We start from the raw sequence: 25,462 nt of genomic DNA on the forward strand, positions 1-25,462 counted from the left end.
CTGTCCTCAAATTTTTTTCTCTCCGTGTCTCACATATCATCTTAATCAATCATCGACTGTCTTCAATCGTTGTCCCGATGAATACTATAACTCTTAAGGAAGATGAACTCAAAGAGATCATCATTGGTACGATAAGTGCTGGAATCTGACCGGATCAGAACAGGGACTTAGATCGACAGTAGAGGAAATTTTACTCAAATTCGGCCGAATTCCAGTGCCGATCGTGCCGATGACGACCTCCTTGAGTTCACCTTCTCCAAGGATTATAATATTAATTGAGACAATGGTTGGAGGCCACTAATAATAAACTGGAGTGATGAATAAAATATGAGGATAGATGATATTGGGGACAGATGATTTAAACTCCGCGCACGGCGGCCTCGTTCCATGATACTGCTGTTGTTGGGTGAGGCGGTGAACAAATAACAGACGATCGTGTGAGAAGGTAAATCAGTGGTCATGTGGTAGAGGTACAAGAAAAGTATACTACGTGTCAAATTTCGACCCTAAAGTTTATAATAATATTTTATATTTCAATTATCGGACCGTACAGAAGGACGGTCATTACTCATTAATTCATCTCTAGATGAATGGGAAAGAGTATGCACAATTGAATAGCATTAAATGACATTAAATTACACGTACGGCTTTACGTGTGAACGGAGGCAAAGGTCAGAGAAAGAGAGAGAGGCGAAAGTCGATCCAAACACGTATGTGCCTCCGTGATATAAGGACTGAGTCGATCACCCTCCCTTCACTCGACCTCAAGCTTCATGGGGTTCTCAGCGGGTTTTGTCTCTGTCTCTGTCTCTGTTGTAGCGGCAGTTGGGTTTCTGCTGCTCGCTGCTGTTGCCTTGCTCGCCAGCAAGAAGAGGCGACAAGATCCTCCGGTGGTGGGCACCATCTTCCACCAATTTCTCAACTTCCAAAGGCTGCACGACTACCACACGGAGCTGGCTCGCCGTCACAAGAACTACCGTTTGCTCTCGCCCTTCGGCCGGCAGCTCTACACCTCCGACCCTGCCGTCGTCGAGTACATACTTAGAACCAACTTCAGCAATTACGGCAAGGTACGTACGCTTTCATCGACCGACAAAACTGTTGAGAATTAAAGTGCCTTTTTGGGTAGAGTTTGATATAAATATTCTCTACTTATTCAAAATCTAACAAAATATTATTGTTGCCTCAAGATGCATGAAATCTTCCATGTTAAGTCATTGATCCCTTCCAAAATAAATAAATAAATAAATAAATTCTTTTTTGACTTAATGGTAACAAATATTCTGCTTAATTTAGGGATCATATAATTATGAAAACGCACACGACCTGTTTGGAGATGGCATTTTTGCAGTAGATGGCGATAAGTGGCGCCACCAACGAAAGCTTGCAAGCTTCAATTTCTCCACCAAATCCTTGAGAGATTTTAGTGGTGCTATTTTCAAAAATAGTGCATCCAAGCTCGCAAATACTATCTCTTCCCTCGCCAACACTGACCAAATGTTCGATATACAAGTAAGTGTTTAATTTTTTGAATCTAGCTACATGTATGTACATACATGTAAGCAATGAAAACTAAGTTACGAAAGCTTCAATAGGATCTCTTGATGAAATCCACCATGGATTCCACATTAAAAATCGCGCTCGGGTTCGAGTTGAATTGCTTGGATGGTTCGAGTCGCAGCGGAAGTGAGTTCGCCAAGGCATTTGATGCCTCAAACAAGTGGATCATGCTCAGGTTTGTAAATGCCTTTTGGAAGATCATGAGGTTTCTGAATGTTGGATCTGAAGCAGCTCTCAAGAAACATATAAAAGTTGTCGATGAATTTGTATACAACGTGATGGACATTAGGCTCAAACAAATCACAAACCAAGGAAATATTGAGACAGTAAGTGGACATCTGAACACTACGACTAAATATTCAGAGCTAGTACTAATTGCCATCTTTTGTCATCGTACACAGGACAAGAAAGATGATATTCTTTCAAAATTCTTAGAGGAGAGCAAGAACAATCCAGATAAGATCGATTTGCGATACCTGAGGGATATAATTCTGAACTTTGTCATTGCTGGAAAAGATAGTACAGCAGGCACACTTGCATGGTTCTTCTTCTTGATCTGCAAGAACCCCTCCGTGCAGGAGAAGATATATCAAGAAGTAAAGCGAGTAATCGAACCAAATGAATGCGTAGACTTTGCAGAGTTTTCGCGAAACATAAAAGATGAGTCCCTCAACAATCTTCACTATCTCCATGCTACCCTCACCGAGACACTGAGGTTCTTCCCTGCAGTTCCTTTAGTAAGTTTTTAAGTGCTACAATCAATTCTGAACAAATAAGTAGACGAAATGGCACGATCTCAGTGAATTGTATTGTTTGTTCAGGATAACAAGGTTTGCTTTTCAGATGACGTTCTGCCAGGAGGCTACAATGTGAGCAAAGGCGACATTGTGTTCTACCAGCCATACGCAATGGGTAGAATGGAATATTTGTGGGGTGAGGATGCAGGGATTTTTCGACCGGAAAGATGGCTGGATGATGAAGGGGTCTTCCAGTCTGAAAGTCCCTACAAGTTTGTAGCTTTTCAAGTAAGCAAATTGATCCATAAGTGGTTCAAGAAACTGGTATTTTAGATCTTCTACGAGAAAATTAGTATTTTTTTCTGTTTTTATTGGGGGTATTTTAGGCTGGTCCAAGAATTTGCTTGGGGAAAGAATTTGCCTACAGACAAATGAAGATATACGCAGCAGTTCTTCTATACTTCTTCCAGTTCAAGCTTCGTGATGAGCAGAAGGATGTTCATTATAAGACCACGACAACGCTTCAAATTGACCAAGGGCTCTTCCTTGAAGTGCTCTCTAGATAAAGAGCTGTTGGAAAAAGAATTATTGAAGAAGAAATAAAAGAAATTATGGGAGAAAATAATGTGAAAGAGGAGGAGAATCTTTATATGGAAGAGAAGGAGAATAAAATAAAAACTCTAACTTGTTTTATTCATTGGAAAAAAAAATACATATTTATTGGTTTATTGAATAAACACTAATTTTAGATACATTGAATCTCGACTTTATTTTTCTTTATTTATCTTCATGAACTTTTATTCTTATCACCTCATCAAATTCTATCTCCACGAACTCTTATTTTTATCAAGATTGTCACCTCATCAAATTCTATCTCCATCCACTAATTCTATATTAATTTATTATTATTTTTATCCAAAATCAAATTTAATTTCAACACTCTCTCTTAAACTTGATTTTGTAACTCCAAGTAAATTTCGCATCCTGATGAAGTCTTCAAATTTGAGAGATTTGGTAAAAATATCAATAATTTAATCTTGAGATTTTATATATTTCACTTGCACCTCTTTTCTTGTAATGCATTCTCCGATATAGTGATAGTGCGTATCAATGTGTTTTCTTCTATCATGGAAGATTTTATTATCAATTTGAATCTTGGTTGTCTTATGTGGCAAAAGACGATTCGCTCGCCCCAGCGCCCCCGCCAATCCGTCCCTAGGCCAACACGGAGGAGGTAAATCACGGGTGGCTACTAGCCATTAGTGCAAATGACCAAGACATGGGGGAGGTTATGCTCGGTCATACCGAGTTTCGACCCCAAGACCTCATGTGGCAACACTCCATGTCTTAACCATCGCGCTGCCCCGAGGGGACGAATCTTGGTTGTTTTATGCCCTTTAGGAAGTGGAGTACTTTTCTTTTCGATCACCTTGACTTTTTCATCCATCACATCTTTCACTTTTTGCTCTTTATAGCTTCTTCAAAATCTATAGGCACGCAATTGACAAAGAGGCAACATAGAGTAAGATTTTTTTGATTTTCGGTTACCTCATAAGTGTCTCGTAAGCTTCTAAAGTGTGGTATTCTTTCATTTGAAGTTGATATAGATGAATTCTCTTGAGTACTTAATGTTGGTGTTACTAGTAGAGTAGTAGGTTCTTCTCTTGTTTGCTCCACCCTTGGTTGCTTCACATCTTCTTCTTCAAAGTATGGGAAGAAGTTCTAATCTTCATTTTGAGATTCCTAATTTCATTCTTCTTCTTCATTAAATATGACATCCTGACTGATGATTGTTTTCCCAGTATCTGGATTGTACAGTTTATACCCTTTTGAATGAGTATCATAGCCAATAAAGATAAACTTCTTACTTTTATCATCCAGTTTGCTTCTTGCTTTACCAGACACATGAACATGGGTTATACTTAAAAAACTCTTAGATGAGAAATCTCAGGTTTCCTTCCGCTCCATGCTTCTTGTGGTGTCTTGCCCCACACACTCTTTGTTGGTGATCGGTTGGATAAGTATACTACACATGCAATCGCTTCTGCCCAAAGTTCTTTTGGTAGCCCCTTGCTTTTAAGAATACTCCTTTCCATGTCAAGGATGGTTCGATTCTTTCTTTTCACCACTCCATTTTGTTGAGGGGATCTTGGAACCGTTAAGGGTTATTGTATTCCGTTGACTTCACAAAATTCTTGAAACTCTTTTGAGGTAAATTCTCCTCCTCGATCAGAACGCATAGCTTTGATCTTGAGGCCACTCTCCTTTTCTATGGTCTCTTTAAATTTCTTGAATATGCCGAAGACCTCTAATTTTTACTTCAAGAAGTATACCCAAGTTTTTCGAAAAAATTCATCTATAAAAAGAATAAAATAATTACTCTTATCAAGTGAACTTGGCTTTATCGGACCGCAAACATCCGTATGTATAAGTTTAAGAGGCTTCTGGGCTCTTGAACTTGACTCCTTTGGAAAACCTCTTCTAAATTGCTTTCCACGTGGACATGCTTCACATAATTGATCATGATATTTGATGCAAGGTTGTCCTCTCGCCATCTCTTTCTTTGAAAGCAATTTTAGTCCTCCAAAATTTAGATGTCCAAATCGAAGATGTCATAGCCAAGTGATGTCTTTATAACAAGCTTTGAGACAATTGACAACATCATTTTGAATATTAAGCGAGAGCATTCTATTTCTTAACATAGGTACTTTAGCAATTAAGCAACCAATATCATCTTTCAAGATATGCATATTATATATTAGATGAATATCATATCCTTTTTCCAAGAGTTGTCCTAAGCTCAAAATGTTACTCTTCATATTTGACACAAAGAAAACATTTGAGATAAATTATATTCATGCTTTCCATTCTTTAAATGGATGAGAATGTTACCTTTGCCTTTCACCTCTGAAGGATACATTACCACCAACTGATTCATCAAGCTCTACGAGCATGTTCCTTTTCCCACATATATGGTTGCTTGCACCAATGTTGAGATACCAGATTGTATCTACGCCTCTTTCATTATCTTTATATGCTAGCAGTAGGGTGTCATCTTCTTCTTTCCTTTCTTCCATATAGTTTGTTCTTTCATATACTTTGTTCTTGGGTGATCCACATTTTTAAGCATAATGCCTAAATTTGTCACAATTGTAGCACTTAACTTAAGATTTATCATATCTCAAGTTTGTGTACCCTCTTCCACGTCCTCTTGTTGAATGTTCTCCTCTTTCATTATTGCTGTTGGAAACTCATCCTTGCTCATTAGGACGGCCTCGTCCAGATCCACGACCTCTTCCACGTTGACTTTTATTGTTATTGAAGCTTTCATCTTTCTTTATCAGTTGAAGAGTCGTCTTTAGGAGTTGTTGAGTAATTTCTTCATTCATCTTCTTCTTTTCTTCATGGGCTTGTAATGAACCCAGGAGTTACTCTATTGTCATGGCTTGTAGATCGTTGGTCTCTTCGATGATGGTTGTAATGTTATCAAATTTTGAATCCAGTGATCGAAGAATTTTCTCAATGTTAATTACTTCTTCTAGTTTCTCACCATTTCTCTTTGTTTGATTAGAAATGGTAGAGACTCTAGAAAAGTAATCGGATATCAATTCGCCTTCCTTCATACGAAGAGCATCAAATTGACTTTTTAATATTTGAAGTCGTACCTTTTTTTTACCTTTTCTTCTCCTTGATATGAGACTTGGAGCTTTTCCCATGCTTATTTGGCCGAAGTAGCACTTGAGATTTTCTCAAAACCATCCTCATCTGAAGCTTGATAAATGAGGAAGAGAGTCTTCTTGTCTCTCTTTCTTAAATCTCTTAGACTGTCTTTTTCAGTAGGAGATAGCGTCGAGTTATCACGCGACTCAACGTAGCCTTTTTCTATAATCTCCCAAACATCATGAACTCCAAGAAATACCTTCATCTTGATACTCCAATTATCATAATTACTCGCCTTGAGTATTGCAACTTGGAAGGGAACCATATCTCCATTAGACATGACTCTGATATCACTTTGTTGGAAAAAGAATTATTGGAGAAGAAATAAAAGAAATTATGGGAGCAAATAATGTGGAAGAGGAGGAGAATCTCTACGTGAAAGAGAAGGAGAATAAAACAAAAACTCAACTTGCTTCATTCATTGGAAAAAATACATATTTATAGGCATATTGGATAAGCACTAATCTCAGATACATTGAATTTAGATTTTATTTTTCTTTATTCTATCTCCACGAACTCTTATCCTTATCACCTCATCAAATTCTATCTCCACGAAGTCTTATTTTTATTAAGATTGCCACCTCATCAAAATCTATCTCCATCCACTAACTCTATATTAATTTATTATTATTTTTATCTAAAATCAAATTTAATTTCAACAAGAACATCTACTGAATTATCTTCTACTTGCAAAACAATTTGATATGCATGAGTAATCGAATAATCAATTTTCAATTGGCGTTATTGTCATCAAATGATCATGTCTAAGATAGCCAACTAACAAGTCATCAATGATCAGTTGACTTTGATGTTGACCAAGTCGTCAATAATTCAGAGCCAACAAGGATTTGTAGAGAGGTCTAGCGGAATCTAGAAAGGAGAAGTAGAGGGAAGAGAGAGTTAAAATAATGATTAAAGAGTGTCCTAGCTCGACCACTCTAATGTTTAAGTCAGTCTACAGTAAAGGAGAATGGAGAAGAAAAGTAGTAGAAGTTGCTTAGGTTTCGAGAGTTACCCCTTGCCCCCGTGAGGGCTAACAATCTTTTATAGAGTTGTAGCTATATTCTCGCATTCTTCACGTGTTATTAGATTCGTGCTTACATTACTCATGTTTTCTAAAATAAATGACTGCGTTGGCCACTTTTATCGAGTTAAACGACTATGTTTCCCACGTTCTTTGGGAAAAATGATTGTGTTGTCCGTATCTTCCGTGAGCAATAGTTCAACGTCTTGCCCGTTAGAAGTCATGTATATCGATCATCAGTCTGGATCTGGGAATCCTGGATTCTGGAGCTGCGTGGAGTCGGGGACTGAGTGAAGTCAAATATTGTACAGAGTTGGAGGATACAAAGAGTCGGGGATAGTATAGAGTGGGGGTTGTATGAAGTCGAAGACTGTATGGAGTCGGGGACGATGTATAGAGTCAAAGACTATGAAGTCAGGAATTGCGCAGAGTGATTATCTTCAGATCAATGAATAAATAGGAAACACCAGAAAGTTATATCATAAACAAATAACCTTATAGATTTATATCAAAACTAAATTTCTCTAATTATCTCTCTCTCTCTTCTTATAGATTTTTTTTATATTCTAAATAGTTTATATTTTAAGAAGGAATATTATAATCAAGAAATTATAATTCAGCGCGCGCCTTAAACTTAAAAGATTTGATTTTCATTTTTATCTTTCTTATTATATTTGATAGGATAAGTACAGAAATTAAATAAATAGTAGATCCCATAAACAATGATTTTGTCGTAAATTTCAGGATAAGAAAATATTTTTATCATTTTTCTTAAAGGAAATAAAAAAATTAAAAATATTTAATCCATTCAAATATTTGAAGCTTTCTTAGGATTTATGGAATAAAACTCTTTGAAAATACTCTGATACCATGTAAACATATATAAAGTCTATTATTTATAGACGCATTAATCAATAAGATTTATCGTTGGTCTCCGATTATTTATCATCCTATTCCTCTTCCAATTCCTACTTGAAAGACACAAAGGAAGAGATACCAAAGAAAATGATTGCACTTTTAAAATTTGACCTTTAGATTGTCGAGGCGATTGACAACAAATTAAGCTTTGAATAATGAGAAGGTAGCTGATATGAGATGTTAAAGGCACCTAGGTATAATGTGGCAGTAGTCAAAGTCAAAGTGACATGATGTTTAAGGTCAAGAGGAGGTGACAAAAAGCGTGTCACTCTCCATGAGGTTTTGATATTCGCCCATCACTAAGGCCTTCATACTGAGGACGTCTGACCTATAAACTGGTCTGACTTAGGAAACTTAGCGCTCCGTTCTTGTATTGTTCTATCATATATCCGAATAGTCTATATCCGCCCGAGTTTTAGGAGCACCTAACTTATCACAAATTTGACTGGTCATAAATCCATCCGGAATAAGGGGCCCAAATTCCCACTCAATAAAAGTCTTACAGTATATGATCGGTCAACCTTATGGGTTCTCTCACATACTAGTAAACCTTTATAAAAGTCTTAAAGTTACCTTGGCATGATGAGGATGTTGCAACATTCTCAACAAATCATGATAAACAAGCACCTGTACAAGTTTTGATATTTGCAGTTAAAAACATTTGATGTGAAACTCACATAACCAAGTAAAATCATCCGAGTAACAACAAAGATCTCAAAAGACATACTCATTGATGAAAAAAAAAGTTAATAACATCTGCCATTGCAAAGATAAGTTCCGTATTTATCAAGCTCTTCAATGAAGAATTATAGTACAAACTTCCATCTTACATCCCTACGAATGAATCACAAGCCACTAATGCTCTAAATAGCTTAGCCAATTCAACAAGGATCAGTTTAGTTTTTAATGGTCAACTCTAAGTATATCATGAACCGATCACCAACTAATTAAACCAGTAAAAAAATGGGTATATCCAAGTACATATGGTTACATATCACAAGTTGTTGGGTTGATGAGTAAGTACACTAAATACATTGGATGCATTATATAACCAAGTGAAAGATATAATGAGGCAAACACATGTGCCCCAAAAAATATATGTTTAGGGTCCTACCCACACAATATTGTTTCGTGTATCATTGAATAAACTAAGGAAAGTGATCCATTAGAAAAATTACTAGTAATAATCGTGTTCAAGCATCCTACAGTAACTAAGAGCCCTACCCACATGACCAGTGATAAACATGTTCTATGGCATTCCTCTTGGACAACACATTGTTAAGCTAATCAACCCTGTCACTATTTTCCTGCAAGTGAGAAAAAATAAAATCAACAGATAGAACAATATTATATCATCAGAATAGTAAAAATAACTATGACATTTCTCATTGAAGTTAAGTCCATAGTAAAGCAAGAAGCAATAATATGACAATGTACACAAGTAGCAACTCTATAAACATAACAGAAATCATCACAGAGAAGCAATTTAATAAACAAAGAAGAAATAAAATGATGCTTACTGCTTTTCTTTTCGACCAAAAAGGGTATGCTTCAAATTTTCTTGCTTCATAATATACTATGAGACATTGAAACTTAAATAAATATCAAAAACTAAGAAAACAGTATTAAAAGTATTTTACAAAAGAAGGATAAAGTTTACCGTTTCCATTTAAATAATTCCAAACTCCATAATATTACTTTTCTATAAAATATGAACCAAAATGAGGTAAATGTTTTAACCAATTATACTCTTTTAGAACTGGAGATGATTGACCTGTAAGCGTGTCGAATTATGATGTTGCCAACTGAGTAAGCTTGTTAGCAATCCGCGTTATGTGACCTATACTACCTATACTTGGGGGTGATTATTCCTTTGCAAATACCGTAATATGAAACATGAATTAAAAAAATAAAGATTAACACACTAAATTCAAGAGCTAGACAAATAGACAAAGAAGCAAAAAATGAACATTCAAGTAGAATTTTTTTGCATAAAATTTATACCTAAGCACTGCTATGAACTCCATACCTTAGTAAAATCTGTTGACAACAGAGGATTTTTTTCCGCCTCAAGAGTTTTTCTTACAATGTCACACTCCTGCAAAATGTATTCAAGTAGAAAATTTGTCTTGCTCTCTAAGTAAGATGCAATAATATTCTCAACATGATATGCATGATGATGTAAAAAATTGTTGAAATGGTACCTGCAATATGAATCTACCTTTAACAATAAGATTCAAAGTTAACCAGCATTAATAAAATCACTAAAACATATTAGTCACTCAAAAAAAAAGTTTACAATAAGTTTTTCTGCTCCCTGTTGGATCAGTTCTTTCTCTACAGCTTCACTACTAAGAGTCAACAGAACAAAAATGAACTCCACAATCTGGAAAAACCAAACATACTACCTTCTTGCTATCCTTATCACATTATTCAAAATAGATTATAGATTATACCCAAATCCTTATGTATGAGTCAAAAGTTTGTTAAAATTAAGAAAATCCATTCGTATTTGATAAAGATTAAGCATCATATTGCAGAAAATACATAGATTGACAATAGTGATAAGACTTACTAAAATTAAAAAGTGATCATTGATAATATGCTTCCACAAAATGAGAGATGTAAGAAACATCACCAAGAAAAATATTGTCAAAGCTATGTAGTACCAAAATAAAAGCACATTTCAATGAAAATAGTAAGCAAACAATAACAACAACAAAATATAATAGATTCATCATATTCATAGAGTCAATGACCAACTAGCTCCATGTAAGGCTCAATTTTTTTTAATAGTAAATGGGGTATGCAGTAAGCACAATACTTTAGAGAATTTTTAGTAATAGATCTTTTTATCATTATGACACATTTGTTGGTTAGTCCTAGAAAAATTGTATCAGTTTCACTGTACAAAAATTTTGTACAAGTGTCAAACATTTCCTTAAATAACCTATTGTGTTCTTTAGAAGTTAAATTAGGAATCGCAGACGAAACTTAACATCATTGATTCCAAATTTAACTTATCTGTTCTTAATGATTTAGATTTGAATCGCAAACGCAACTTAACATTATTGATTCAAATCCACCTACATTATAAATTCCATTAAATATTAATTTCCAAAATTGGCTTCCAGGATTGCACGACAAGGCACATGACCTTCTTGGATATGGGAGCAACCACCACCGCCTAGACAAAGCCTTTTAAGGAAAGCTAATATTTAATTTCCTTAAATAACTCTAGGTTTAACCAAAAGGAACAATCGAATCACAAATTCGAAAAACAAAGAAAACACAAACTCGAAAAATAAATTCGAAAAACTAGATCTAATGCCTCTTGTGTTTGGAATTCTTACAAAAGAAATAACTAGCATGATGCGAAAAATAATTGCTAATTATACATTCTCTTTGTATGCTAATGACCTCGAGATCTTTTGCCGTATTTCTCGCCTTGCCTTGGACGTCGTGTGGGCGACGATCCTCCAAGAAGAACACCACCCAAAAGCTTTCTTCCTCTTCCTATAAAATCCGGGCACCAACACCACCAAGGAGAAGAGAGCAAAAGGGAAAAGAAGAGGGAAGAGGGAGGACCGGCCACCAAGAGAATAAGAATTGATATCTCATGAGGCCTCCTCACCCCTTCTTTTATATTACTTGCCTAAGGAAAATAAGGTAAGACTTTTACAAAAAATTAAAATCTTCCTCATGGTTTTCCTTTTCCCTTTTAATTTTTCCTTTTATTTACTCTTGATTGAATCAATCACCAAATATTAATTGGATGATGATTTTTTTATTTTGTTTTGGCCGGCCCCTTGCTTGGGCACCAAGCAAGGTGGTCGGCCACCTCATCAAGGAAAGAAATAAAATTTTTTTTAATAAAATTTTATAAGCTCTTATAAAATTTTATAAGCTCTATTTTAATTTCCTAAAGTAGGAGTTAAAAAGGAAAGTTTTAAAAATTAAAACCATGTTTTAAAATTTAAAACTTCTCTTATAAAATTTTCTTTTTTAATATGGTGATAGAAAATTTAAATTTTAAAACTTCTCTTCCTTTTTTCCCTTAAACCATGAGGATGGTTAAAAAAGGAAAGTTTTAAAACTTTTAAACTTTCTTTTAAAACATGTGGCCTAATTCAAATGAAGAAAGTTTTTAAATTTAAAATCTCTCTTTTAAAACTTATAGTTTTCTACAAAGAGAAGATTTTAAAAATTCAAAACACCCCTCCTTGTTTGAATTATTGTGGTCGGCCCCTACATGCTTGGGCACCAAGCAAAGGGTTGGCCCTTTAAGAGGAGATGTGGCCGACCATTGCTTGGTCACCAAGTAATGGACCGGCCCCCTTCTTGGACACTAAGATGAGTCTTTCTTTGGATGGACTTGAGGGTTTAATGAGGCTACGACAGGGACCTAGAGGAGAAATTAGTTTTGGCCTTCCGATGAGCTTGAGTATCCCATGTTCCCCCCGAACACACAACTCAAGTTCATCGATAATAACTCATTCCACTAGAGAGTTATTATCGCACTACCGCACCAATCCCAAATTACATTATGAGCTCCTTCTTATCATGAGTGTGTTAATCTCCCTGTGTTTAAGATTACGAATGCCCACTAATTAAGTAAGTTACTGACAACTCACTTAATTAATATCTAGCTCCAAGAGTAGTACCACTCAACTTCACTGTGATGTCGGACTAAGTCCACCTGCAGGGTTTAACATGACAATCCTTATGAGCTCCTCTTGGGGACATTCTCATCCTAGATAACTAGGACACAGATTCCTTCTATAATCAACAACACACACTATAAGTAATATAATTTCTCAACTTATCGGGCATATTGATTTATCGAGCTAAACCTCACCTTTTGATAAGTCAAAGAAATAAATATTAAATATATGTGCTTGTTATTATATTAGGATTAAGAACACACACTTCCATAATAACTAAGGTCTAGTTCTTTTATAAAGCCAGTACAAAAAGAACTTACCTAAAATGGCCTACTAAATACACTTAGAGTGTATCAGTGTAATTTATTAGTCAAGATAAACTAATACCTAATTACACTACGACTATACTAATGGTTTGTTCCTTTCCATCTTAGTCGTGAGCAACTGTTTATAATTTATAAAGAACTGACAACATGATTTTCTAAGTGTGACACCACTCACCATGTTATCTACTATATAAATTAATTGAATAATTACATTTAACAAATAAATATAGATATTGACCAATGTGATTCTTTTATTTCAAAAATAAATGTTTATAAAAGCTAGGCTTTTAGTGTGGTCAGCCATAATTAATTAAAAGGATTTTATTTTTTTAAATTTTTCTTATGTGGATTACATGGTTTTAAAAGAGAGTTTAAAATTTAAATCTTTCCTTTTATAGTTTTCTACAAAGGATTAAGAAAAGATTTGATATCTTTCCTTATTTGTAGATTGATAGGAAGATTTTAATTTTGATAAAACTTTCCTTTTTTGTAACCATGTTCATGGTTTTAAAAGAGAGTTTAAAATTTAAATATTTCCTTTTATAGCTTTCTACAAAGGATTAAGAAAAGATTTCATATCTTTCCTTATTTGTAGATTGATAAGAAGATTTTAATTTTGATAAAACTTTTCTTTTTTGTAACCATGTTCATGATTTTAAAAAAGAGTTTTAAAATTAAATATTTCCTTTTATAAGTTTCTACAAAAGATTAAGAAAAGATTTGATATCTTTCCTTATTTATAGATTGAAAGAAGATTTTAATTTTAGAGAAAACTTTCCTTTTGGAAATCATCCACATGTTTAAAAGAAAGATTTTAATTTCCTTTTATAACCCACCATGAAGGGAAAAATTATTAGAGAAATTTTTATTTTAAAATTTCCGGAAACAAATTTGGAAGTTTTAATTTTGAGATTAAAACTTGCCTTGTTGGGAGAGATTGGAAGGTGGCTGGCCATATGATCTAAGAAAAGAAATTTGATTTTAATCAAATTAAATTTTCTTTTTCATGTCAAAGTAATAAGGAAGTTTTTATTTAAATTTTCCTTATTTGCCAAGACCAAGGATTATAAAAGAGGGGGTAGAGGTGCCTTCATGGTGAAAAACTCTATTATATTTCTTCCTCTCTTTTCCTCCTTGGTGTGGTCGGACCTAGAGATTCTCCCTCTCCTCTTCTCTTCTTCTTTAGTAGCCGGTTTCATCCTTTTCTTGAAGCTTTTGATGGTGGCCGGTTCTAGCTAGGAGAAGAATGAGAGAAAGGAGGCTTTGTTTCTTGCATCCCTTGGAGCTTGGTGGTGGTGGCCGAACCTCTACATCTCTTGGAGACTTGATGGTGGCCGAAACTTGCTTGTAGAAGAAGGGCTTCGGTGGTTCTCATCTCAGTAGATCGTTGCCCACACAACGTCCGAGATAAAAAGAGCAATACTATAGAAGATCAAGAGGTTGTTGCATACAAAGGAAAGTATAACTAATAATTATTTTCCGCATCATACTAGTTTTTCTTTTGTATGAATTCTAAACATAAGAGGCATTAGATTCTAGTTTTTCGAATTGTAATTCGAGTTTGTGTTTTTCTTTGTTTTTCGAATTTGTGATTCGATTGTTCTTTTTGATTAAACCTAGAGTTATATAAGGAAATTAAATATTAACTTTCCTTAAAAGGCTTTGTCTAGGTGATGGTGGATGCTCTCATACCCAAGAAGGCCATGTGCCTCACCATGCAATCCTGGAAACTAATTTTGGAAATTAATATTTAATTGAATTTATAACATAGGTTGATTTGGATTAATAGTGTTAAGTTCCGCTTGCGATCCAAGTCTAAACCATTAAGAACAGATAAGTTAAATTTGGAATCAATAATGTTAAGTTCCGTTTGTGATTCCTAATTTAACTGCTAAAGAACATAATAGGTTGTTTAGGAAAAGGTTCGACACTTGTACAAAATTTTTATACAGTGGAACCGGTACGATTCTCCTAGAACCAACCAACATAGATAACATCACTAAACATGTTTCAACTACTAGAGCATGAGATATACCTTTATTGTTCTGATTCCTAGGAGGACAGTCCGCCTTCCAATGTCCTATCTGCTTGCAGATGAAGCACTTGCCCTTCGGCTTCTTCATTCCAGCTTTTTGTCTTGTACCCTGAGGTTTATTCACCTTCTTTGCTGAAAAGACCTGTTTCTTCTTCTTCTTGCCTTTCGACTTAGAAGTAGAACCATTTTCAGCAAAGTGAATCTGGGAACTGTGACGAAATATACCTTCTGCTGCCTGTAGTTCTGTCAGAAGTTCCGCCAACCTATACTCCCTTTTGTTCATGTTATAGTTCAGGCGGAACTGCTCAAAACTTCTGGGTAGTGTTTGGAGAATTATATCGACCTGAGTTTCCACATCGATTTCTCCTCCAAGGACTTGTATTTCGTTCAAATAAGCCATCATTTTGAGGATATGATCCCTTACGGGTGTCCCCTCAAATATGGTGGCTGTCATTAACTTTCTCATTGCCTCTTGCCTAGCAGTCCGACTCTGGTGCCCAAAGAGTTCTTTGAGATTATTCATTATATCATAAGCTGTTGGTAAATCTTGATGCTGATGTTGCAATACATTTGACATTGAAGTCAAAATGTAACACCGCGCCATCTCATCTGCTTTTACCCATTTCTTATGATACTCAATCTCCTCTGGGGTAGAGTCACCGTTAGGTGTATCTGGGCATACCTCTGACAGTACAAACTTATACCTTTCAGCAGTTAAGACAATGTCCAGGTTCCTTTTCCAATCTATATAATTGGGACCAATAAATTTATTTTCTTTCAGTATAATTGCCAGTGGGTTGAAAGTCATCCTAAGAATCACAAAAATAAACTTTGGTCAAGACTCTAAATTTAGAATAATATTGATTCCTCAAAAAATTATATTTTAAATTAACCAACACCTCAAATCACCGTGAATTTTGCATGCCACGATAGTATAGACGTATACAAAATCAAACATTTGTAATAGGAGGTTTTATCCATTAATTTTATGTAACGACCACCCTTCTTACTACTACTACTCTCTAAGGATGACCGTTATTTAACTACTTACTCTACTTAACCGGTATGATTAAAAATCACATGGAAACCCTACCGAAAAATTTCGGCAGAGTCTCCCTTGTACCGGTGACCATATTCAACAATACATGCAATATATACTTAGCCACAAGCGGCTGGAACACATATCAATCAACCATGCAGTATAATAAATCCAAAATAAAGAAAAGAACACCAGAAATCATCACACAGATTACAATTCTTCTACTATGTCCTAATCATATCAAAATAACAAATACTATCTCAAATACTCCTAACATAGCGAAAGACAATAGAAACTAAAATAAAACTTCTTTCCTAGTCCCAAGGCTTCCATAGTCCTGGCATCACACATCCTTCGAACACCTCCTTGTCGCCTTCCTTTCTATATCTTTTCCTTTCCTGTATCTGCAGAAAGAGGAAGTGTAATCTATAAGCAAAATTTGCTTAGTAAGCGCTATCTAACTCACAAAATCACGAATGTGCATGTATACGAAAAGAACTAGAAACTATATGCTCTAAAAAGAAATAAAGCATAAACATAACTGCTCATGTCAAACTAATAGCAAAGAAAAGCTAAGGAATCCCCTCATGTAATTCTAATAGCTAATCATGCTGCTCATCTAATATGTAAACATGAAAAACTACTCATCCACTAGATAAACATGGTAGAATAAAGAACTAAACTTACTGATTTTTAGAACTACATGAAACTTATTTCATTTGTTCTAAACTTAACCTTTAATACTTTATGTTTATGTAAAACTCGTTTTACTTATTCAAAAACTTATACTTATAATACTTCAAAATAATAATCAACTTCTTCTTGGGCCCAGGCGTAGTACCATCTTATGCGCGTTCCCTAATAGGTTGGGGTAGCGAGCCACCAATCCTAAAAGAGCAGACCTTGGTCTACCAGGGCCAAGACCTTGGAATTGGACACCTGGATTTGTTTAACGACAACCTCGGAAGTCGGGTACTAGCCTCTTCTTAAAATTAAAATACTTATAATCTTAATTACTTCTTCTTTAAATGCCTTGGCATTTTAATAAGCACTTTGTGTGCCAAAAATCCCTAAAGTCTTGACTTTGGGATCTACTTAAGGCCTCGGCCTATTCTTTCTTTTCTTTATCTTTCTTATACTTGTTAATACTTCTAAAAGAATACTTCTTTAAAAAGAAACTGAAATGTTTAAGCAAATTCTAACTTTAAAATGCTTAAACCAAAAATCTGTCTACTATGCTAATAAAATTCTGCATATTATACTTATGAAAATCTGCATACTATACTTAATAAAATCTGCTCTAAGATTGGAGTTCTGCATATTGAGGTAACAAGGAAACTCAAATCTGTATGCTTAAATGGATGGTAACAAAGAAGCATATCTAAACCACATGTTAGAGTAAAGAACTCACATCTGTATCCTGGAATGAGTATAACTAGAAAACATATCTAAACCTCAAATCTGTATACTTGAATGAAAGCAGCATATCTAAACCTCAAGTTCAAATTCAACATAAGTAAATTATCTAAACTAAGATGTTCCATATAAAACCATTTCTTAAGAATCTAAACTGAGATGCTACGACAGAATTAAAACAAAGGAAACTAAATCAAAGCTTGAAACCGAATAGATCATCTATTCTGTACACATGTTCCGGAAACAAGGGAAAAATGGCAGGAACAAATCTAAAACTGTTTTGAATTGGCCACTAATCTACATATAAGCAAACTCTAGGTTTCTTTTAAAATACCAACAAAGAAACTCCTTTCCCCTTGGCTGCCTTTTCCCATGCAAAACGTACAAACGGTGATCAAAGAAAACTGAAGAAAATAACTCTTTTAGCTATTCCTACTTATTAAGGAAACAACATGAAGAAAATAACCGAGTTGCTTAACCACATGTCATTCTAAACAATTCATTCATTTTCCCTAACCTAACCAAATCTGCACTAAATTTCATAACAGCAAGTATCAAAAGAACAAGCCGAAATCCTTACTAATCCCCCCTATTCAGTGTCCTAGCAAGGAGTCCATTGCAACTATTAAACAGGTTTGCTACGGGTAAACAAAACAAAACTTGCTGTCTGTCCAAAAGGAAGTATTCAAAATCCAAAGCCAACACTTAGGATCAAAACCACTTGAAATTCATGTTATAACCTTAATGAAGCTCACGGCAGCAACATGGCAGCGAGTTCACAACATGCTTCAAAAATCAAAGATACAAAGAAACATCAATCGGAAATCCGGAACCACCCTTACCGCAGGTGAGTAAGCGACTTACATCGTGTTCTTGAACTCACAGCCGAAGAAGGAAGACTTCTAGGGTTCGGGTCTCTTGAAATCGTGGCCTCTCTTCGTGTTCACGGGTCCTTCTTGACGAGAAGAGCTCACGGAAATCCCCTTCGGTCGGCCGTCGGAGACGAAGCTAGGGCTTCGTTTTCCTTCGCTCGGGCAGAATCGGTGCCGACGTCGTTCGTGAGGGAGAAAGGGAATTTCGGGAGAAATTTGAGGTTTAGGGAAAAGAATTTAAATCTTATACTTAGGTTATCTTCGTTTCCAACTATACCTTATATATATTTTATTCCATACTTTATTAATAAAACTCTCGCAGACCGGCTGGTTGGCTGAGTTCCTCTTAAAACCTGGTTCGTGGGTTCAAGTCTCGGCTGCAACCATTTTATTTCCTTTTTATTCTCTGTTTCCTAACTACTGCTTAATTAGAAATTTTCTTCTTTTTTAATAACAAACGATCGCTAGCACATTTGGACAACCCGGCTTAACCAAGTCAGAGATCTCGGTTTCGATTTCTCAGCCGTGCACTTTTATTTCCAATTTATTTTACTGTTCCTAACTACTAGTTAAATATATATCGCTCCATATATGATTAACAAAACATCCGTAGACTAGATGGTTGGGCTGAGTTCATTAAGACTCAGGTTCGGGTCCGTGATCTTGGGTTCAAAATCCGGCTTTAACATATATTATTTTTTTTATATTATTTTTTTTTACTTCTTCCTCTTGGTAAAAATACCAAACGAACTCCAAAAATTACGTAAAAATACTCCAAAAATTCCTAAAAATCTCTAGAATTTTTCTATAGTATTTTTAAATATTTTTGAATTACTTTTGGGCTCAAAAGGAGGAAATTTAGGTCGTTATATTTTATTCTTGTCAACCTAACTTTATGACAAATAAAATTAATAATTGATTTTCCTTCGGTCACGCAAATAATAATAGTGACTCCGATGGGCAGGATACTATTAGACGTGCCTAAGTGTATACCATTACTTAACACTTAGTCCATTAATAAGATTGTGCTCCTTCCGATGGGGAAGATCACACACTCTTAATTAATTTCCTATAGTTATCCAAAATGGAAGTTTGATCTAGTGATCCACAAACAAACTCATCCGATATGGAGGAAGACACTCAGAGCCAACGCGCAAGTTTGTTTGCATCACATACAAACCAGTAATGGAGATCATGGAATTTATTAAAATTCCTCTCCCACTTAGTTATTTAAAATTGAGGATTTTAATCTATGCTAGCATACATCACATGCACATAAACATCACAGTAAATAAAAGCAATAAAATTGGAAATTAATTTTTCAACTATTATGGTTTTTTCCATCACTGTCTTCAGTATGCTCCAACCCTAGCTGTTGCCATCTTTAGCCACCGCCATCGGGTCGAGTTGTCGCATCTATCTTGTTTCTTATTCCGCTGCACCTCTGGTCCTCTAATAACACCACGCCTTGCAAAGATACGATCCGCGATAAATATAGAATTTTACATATATCGATCCTATATTCCATAAAGGAATGTACATGTATTCTAGATCAAACAAAAAATAAAATTCTAAAAATAATACAACTCCTGCTGTATTTGATACATACAATCATGCACACAAAATAATGCCCTTAACATGTCTAAGGGTCCAATCACACACAATATCTAAATGCCATAATAGTTGGAGCCTGCAACCACAAAGTTAGCACATTCTACTATTATCCTGCCTAAATTATGTATGACATGTGCATAATTAATTTGAAAACGAAAACACACAGAGGTAAACTCTAGCTTTGATACCAATTGTTGGTTAGTCTTAGGAAAATCGTACCGATTCCACTGTACAAAAATTTTGTACAAGTGTTAAACCTTTCCTTAAATAACCTATTGTGTTCTTTAGAAGTTAAATTAGGAATCGTAGACGAAACTTAACATCATTGATTCCAAATTTAACTTATCTATTTTTAATGGTTTAGATTTAAATCGCAAGCGGAACTTAACACTATTGATTCAAATCCACCTACATTATAAATTTCATTAAATATTAATTTCCAAAATTGGCTTCCAGGACTATATGGCGAGACACATGACCTTCTTGGATATGGGAGCAACCACCACCGCCTAGACAAAGCCTTTTAAGGAAAGCTAATATTTAATTTCTTTAAATAACTCTAGGTTTAACCAAAAGGAACAATCGAATCACAAATCCAAAAAACAAAGAAAACACAAACTCGAAAAATAAATTCAAAAAACTAGATCTAATGCCTCTTGTGTTTAGAATTCTTACAAAAAAAAAACTAGCATGATGCGAAAAATAATTGCTAATTATACATTCTCTTTGTATGCTAATAACCTCGAAATCTTCTGCCGTATTCCTCGCCTCGCCTTGGACGTCGTGTGGGCGACGATCCTCCAAGAAGAACACCACCCAAAAGCTTTCTTCCTCTTCCTCTAAAATCCGGCCACCAACACCACCAAGGAGAAGAGAGCAAAATGGAAAAGAAGAGGGAAGAGGGAGGGCCGACCACCAAGAGAGACTCCACCAAGAGAATAAGAATTGATATCTCATGAGGCCTCCTCACCCCTTCTTTTATATTACTTGCCCAAGGCAAATAATGTAAGACTTTTACAAAAAATTAAAATCTTCCTCATGGTTTTCCTTTTCCCTTTTAATTTTTCCTTTTATTTCCTCTTGATTGAATCAATCACCAAATATTAATTGGATGATGATTTTTTTATTTTGTTTTGGCCTGCCCCTTGCTTGGGCACCAAGCAAGGTAGTCGGCCACCTCATCAAGGAAAGAAATAATTTTTTTAATAAAATTTTATAAGCTCTTATAAAATTTTACAAGCTCTCTTTTAATTTCCTAAAGTAGGAGTTAAAAAGGAAAGTTTTAAAAATTAAAACCACATTTTAAAATTTAAAACTTCTCTTATAAAATTTTCTTTTTTAACATGGTGATAGAAAATTTAAATTTTAAAACTTCTCTTCCTTTTTTTCCTTAAACCATGAGGATGGTTAAAAAAGGAAAGTTTTAAAACTTTTAAACTTTCTTTTAAAACATGTGGCCTAATTCAAATGAGGAAAGTTTTTAAATTTAAAATCTCTCTTTTAAAACTTGTAGTTTTCTACAAAGAGAAGATTTTAAAAATTCAAAACACCCCTCCTTGTTTGAATTATTGTGGCCGACCCCTACATGCTTGGGCACCAAGCAAAGGGCCGACCCTTTAAAAGTGTTGGTTGCTACTCGGAAAGCCTAATGGTTTCACTGTACAAAAATTTTGTACAAAGGTCTGAACCTTTTCCTAGCTACCATGTGTTCTTTTAAATTAAACTTGGATTGCCTGCGGAACTTAACACGTTTGATCCAAAGTTTAATTTATTTGTTCTTTTAGGTTTAGACTTGGATCTCCTGCGAAACTTAACACTTTCGATCCAAATCACCTAGGTTATTAATTCCATTAAATATTAATTTCCAAAATTGGCTTCCAGGTGTAATGACCCAATTTTCCTCATTAGGAGTTCTAAAAGTTCTTAAAAATATTTAAGAATACTTTAGAAAAATTCTAGAGATTTTTAGGAATTTATAGAGTATTTTTATGTAATTTTTGGAGTTCGTTTGATATTTTTACCAAAAGGAAGAAGTTGGAAAAAAAAATAGGGAAATTCGAACCCGAGACCTTGAACCCGAGCAAAACCCGGCTAACCAACTGGGCTAGCAAGTGTTATTTGAACAAATAAAGGAAGAGATTTATTTAAGTAATAGGAATTAATAACAAAGAAATAAAAGGAAGGAAAAGGGGTAGCAGCCGAGAATTGAACCCGGGGCTTTTGGCTCGGTCAAAACCCAGCTAACCAACTGTTCCGCGGATATTTTGCGAAAGAGTTGGCAGCGAAATAACCTTAAGTTAACAGAGATACCAGAGTTATAAAAGGAACTTAGGGCTTGAGAAATTTCCCGAGCCCTAATTTCTCCCGAATCCTTTCTTCTCCCCTCTCGCTTGCGATTTCCCCTTCTGCGCGCGACGGTGTTTCGGCTCTAGGAAGACGAAGCTGACGGAGCTAGGGCTCAACTCCGGTGGCCGGCGAAGGTTCCCTTCCGGAGGATCTTCACCAATCGAGACCACCTCGGCAGGAGGGTTGGTGAGCACAAGAGGAGGCCAGAAATCTCAAGCTGTCCGAACCCTAGAAGGCTTTCTCTTTCGGTAGTGAGCCCAAGAACGCACGGTAAGTCTCTTCTCACCTGCAGTAGGAGTAGCTCCAAATTGGCTTGGGTGTTTTTCTTGTTTTCTTGAGTTTTGCCGTGATGAATTTGGGTTTTTGTTTACTGCCGTGAACCTTAAAGAAAGAAGAGAAGGATGGATTTAGTTTAAGCATGAAGAACAGGAGAAGTAGTTCCGAGTTTTAGTTTCCTTCTTTTCTTTCGGATTGTGTTGCACAGAAATTATGGTTAGGGATTTAGCCTCCCTTTCATGCTTTCGGAACATGTAGAATTTAGGTTGTGTTCCTTTGTTTGCTGCTGTAATGAACTGTTGGAGTGTATACTGAAAGCCTAAGCTTTGTAAACATTCATTATGAATAAAGAATCACATTTGGTCAAATTATCTACATTTAGTTGTAGTTGTTCAATTAATTTATACTGTAGATAACATAGTATGTGGTGTCACATGCAGAAGATGATGTTATCAGTACCTTATAAATTATAAACAGTAGCTCACGATCAAAATGGAAAGGAACAAACCATTAGAAGGTCGTAGTGTAATTAGGTATCAGTTTATCTTGACTGTATAATTACACTAGTACACTTAGAGTGTATTGAGTAGGACCAATTGAGGTCGTTTCTTTTATACTGACTTTATAAAGAAACAAAGACCTCGGTTATTATGGAAGTGTGTGCTCTTAATCCTGATATAATAACAAGCACATATATTTGATATTTATTTCTTTAATTTATCAATGGGTGAGATTTAGTTCGATGAATCAATAAGCCCGATAAGTTGGGAAATGGTATCACTTATAGAGTGTGTTGTTGATTATAGAAGGAAACTGTGTCCTAGAGATACTAGGTTGATAATGTCCCCAAGAGTAGCTCATAAGGATTGTCATGTTAAACCCTGCAGGTGGACTTAGTCCGACATGACGATAAGGTTGAGTGGTACTACTCTTGGACTAAGATATTAATTAAATGAGTTGTCAGTAACTCACTTAATTAGTGGATATTCGATATCTTAAACACAAGGAGACTAACACACTCATAATAAGAAGGAGCCCAAAAATGTAATTTGGGATTGGTGCGGTAGTTCAATAATAGTTCTCTAGTGGAATGAATTATTATTGATAAAATTAAGTTGTGTGTTCGGGGCGAACACGGGATGCTTAATTTTATCGGGAGACCAAAACCAATTCCTCCTCTCGGTCCCTATCGTAGCATCTTATTTATAGAGTACTATACCCACCTATACCCACCTTCTATACCCACCAATAGGGGGTCGGCCAAGCTAGCTTGGGAACCAAGCTAGGGCCGACCTAGGTATAAAATTGGGTGGCCGGCCCTAGCTTGAACCCAAGCTAGTGGGGGCCGGCCAAATTAAATTAAAAAGGGATTTTAATTTTAATTTTTATTATATGGGAGATATAATTTATTAAAGAGAATTAAAATTAAAATATCTCTCTTGTAAAAGATCTACAAAAGATTAAAGAAAGAGATTAGATCTCTTTCCTTATTTGTAGATTGGTGAGATATTTTATTTTCTCTTTAAAAATTATTCACATGTTGTAAAATTAAAATTATAGAAATTTCCTTTTATCAACCATGAAGAGATTTTGAAGAGAAATTTTATTTTTTAAAATTTTCGGAAACAAATTAGGAAGTTTTAATTGTTGATTGAAACTTGTCCAATTTGTTCTTCATTGATGTGGCCGGCCATAAGATTTCAATTGGGGAAATTTTATTTTATTTTTCTCAATTAAATCATGTCAAGGAAATTGAGGAAATTTTATTGTAATTAAATTTCCTAATTTGCCTAGGCCAAGGAATATAAAAGAAGAGGTGAGGGTGCCTTCATGGAACAACCTCTATTATTTCTCTCCCTCTTTTGTTCCTTGGTGTGGCCGGCCATCCTCTCCCTCTCTTCCTCTTGTGGTGGCCGAACCTCTCTCTCTCCCTTGGAGCTCTTGTGGTGGCCGGATACTACTTGGAGAAGAAGAAGAAGAAGAAGGAGAGAAAGCTAGTATCTTTTGGAGCTTGGTTAGTGTTTTGATTTTCTTCCTTGGTGAAGCTTCTTCTTTTGTGGCTGAACTTAGCTAGGAGGAGAAGAAGGTGGTTGGTGGTTTCTCATCTCAGAAGATCGTTGCCCACACAGCGTCCGAGGTTAGAAGAGGAATACGGTAGAAGATCAAGAGGTTATTTTTCTACAAGGTATAACTAGTAATTTTTCTTTCCGCATCATACTAGTTATTTATGGAAATAATACCAAATACAAGAGGCTTACGTTCTAGTTTTTCGAATATGTTTTTCGAAGTCGTGTTCTTTTGTTTTATTTTTCCTTGTGATTTGATTGTTCTTTTTGGTTAACCTAAAGTTATTTTAGGAAATTAAATATTAGCTTTCTATAAAAGGTTTTGTCTAGTCGGTGGTGGTTGCTCCCATATCCAAGAAGGCCATGTGCCTTGCCACGTCAGTACTGGGAACCAATTATGGAAATTAATATTTAATGAAATTAATAACTTAAGGTGATTTGGGTCGAACGTGTTAAGTTCCGCAGGAGACCCAAGTCAAAACCTAAAAGAACGAATAGATTAAGTTTTAGATCAAACATGTTAAGTTCCGCAGGCGATCCAAAATTTAATTTAAAAGAACACATGGTAGCTAGGAAAAGGTTCAGACCTTTGTACAAAATTTTTGTACAGTGGAACCTCTAGGTTTTCCGATTAGCAACGAACAATTGGTATCAGAGCTAGGGTTTTGCCTCTGTGTATTTGGTATTAGTTTAATTATGCACATGTCATACATAATTTAGGTAGGATAATAGTAGGATATGCTAACTTTGTGGATGCAGGATCCAACTATTATGACTTTTAGATATTATGTGTGTGATTGGACCCTTGGACATGTCAAGGGCATTTATATGTGTGTGCATGATTGTATT

At 35.3% G+C, this 25,462-nt stretch overlaps 1 protein-coding gene across 1 annotated transcript; it reads left to right on the forward strand.

Annotated features, from left to right (window-relative positions):
• Positions 1-734: 734 nt before the first annotated feature.
• LOC122037342 (cytochrome P450 704C1-like) lies at positions 735-3,049 on the forward strand. Its single transcript, XM_042596781.1, has 6 exons — positions 735-1,070; positions 1,297-1,512; positions 1,596-1,886; positions 1,962-2,297; positions 2,382-2,585; positions 2,684-3,049. The coding sequence occupies exons 1-6, from the start codon at positions 774-776 to the stop codon at positions 2,861-2,863; spliced, it is 1,524 nt and encodes a 507-aa protein (XP_042452715.1). The 5' UTR covers positions 735-773; the 3' UTR covers positions 2,864-3,049.
• Positions 3,050-25,462: the final 22,413 nt, after the last annotated feature.

Source organism: Zingiber officinale, unplaced genomic scaffold, assembly GCF_018446385.1.
Source record: "Zingiber officinale cultivar Zhangliang unplaced genomic scaffold, Zo_v1.1 ctg26, whole genome shotgun sequence".
Classification (NCBI taxonomy): Eukaryota; Viridiplantae; Streptophyta; class Magnoliopsida; order Zingiberales; family Zingiberaceae; genus Zingiber; species Zingiber officinale.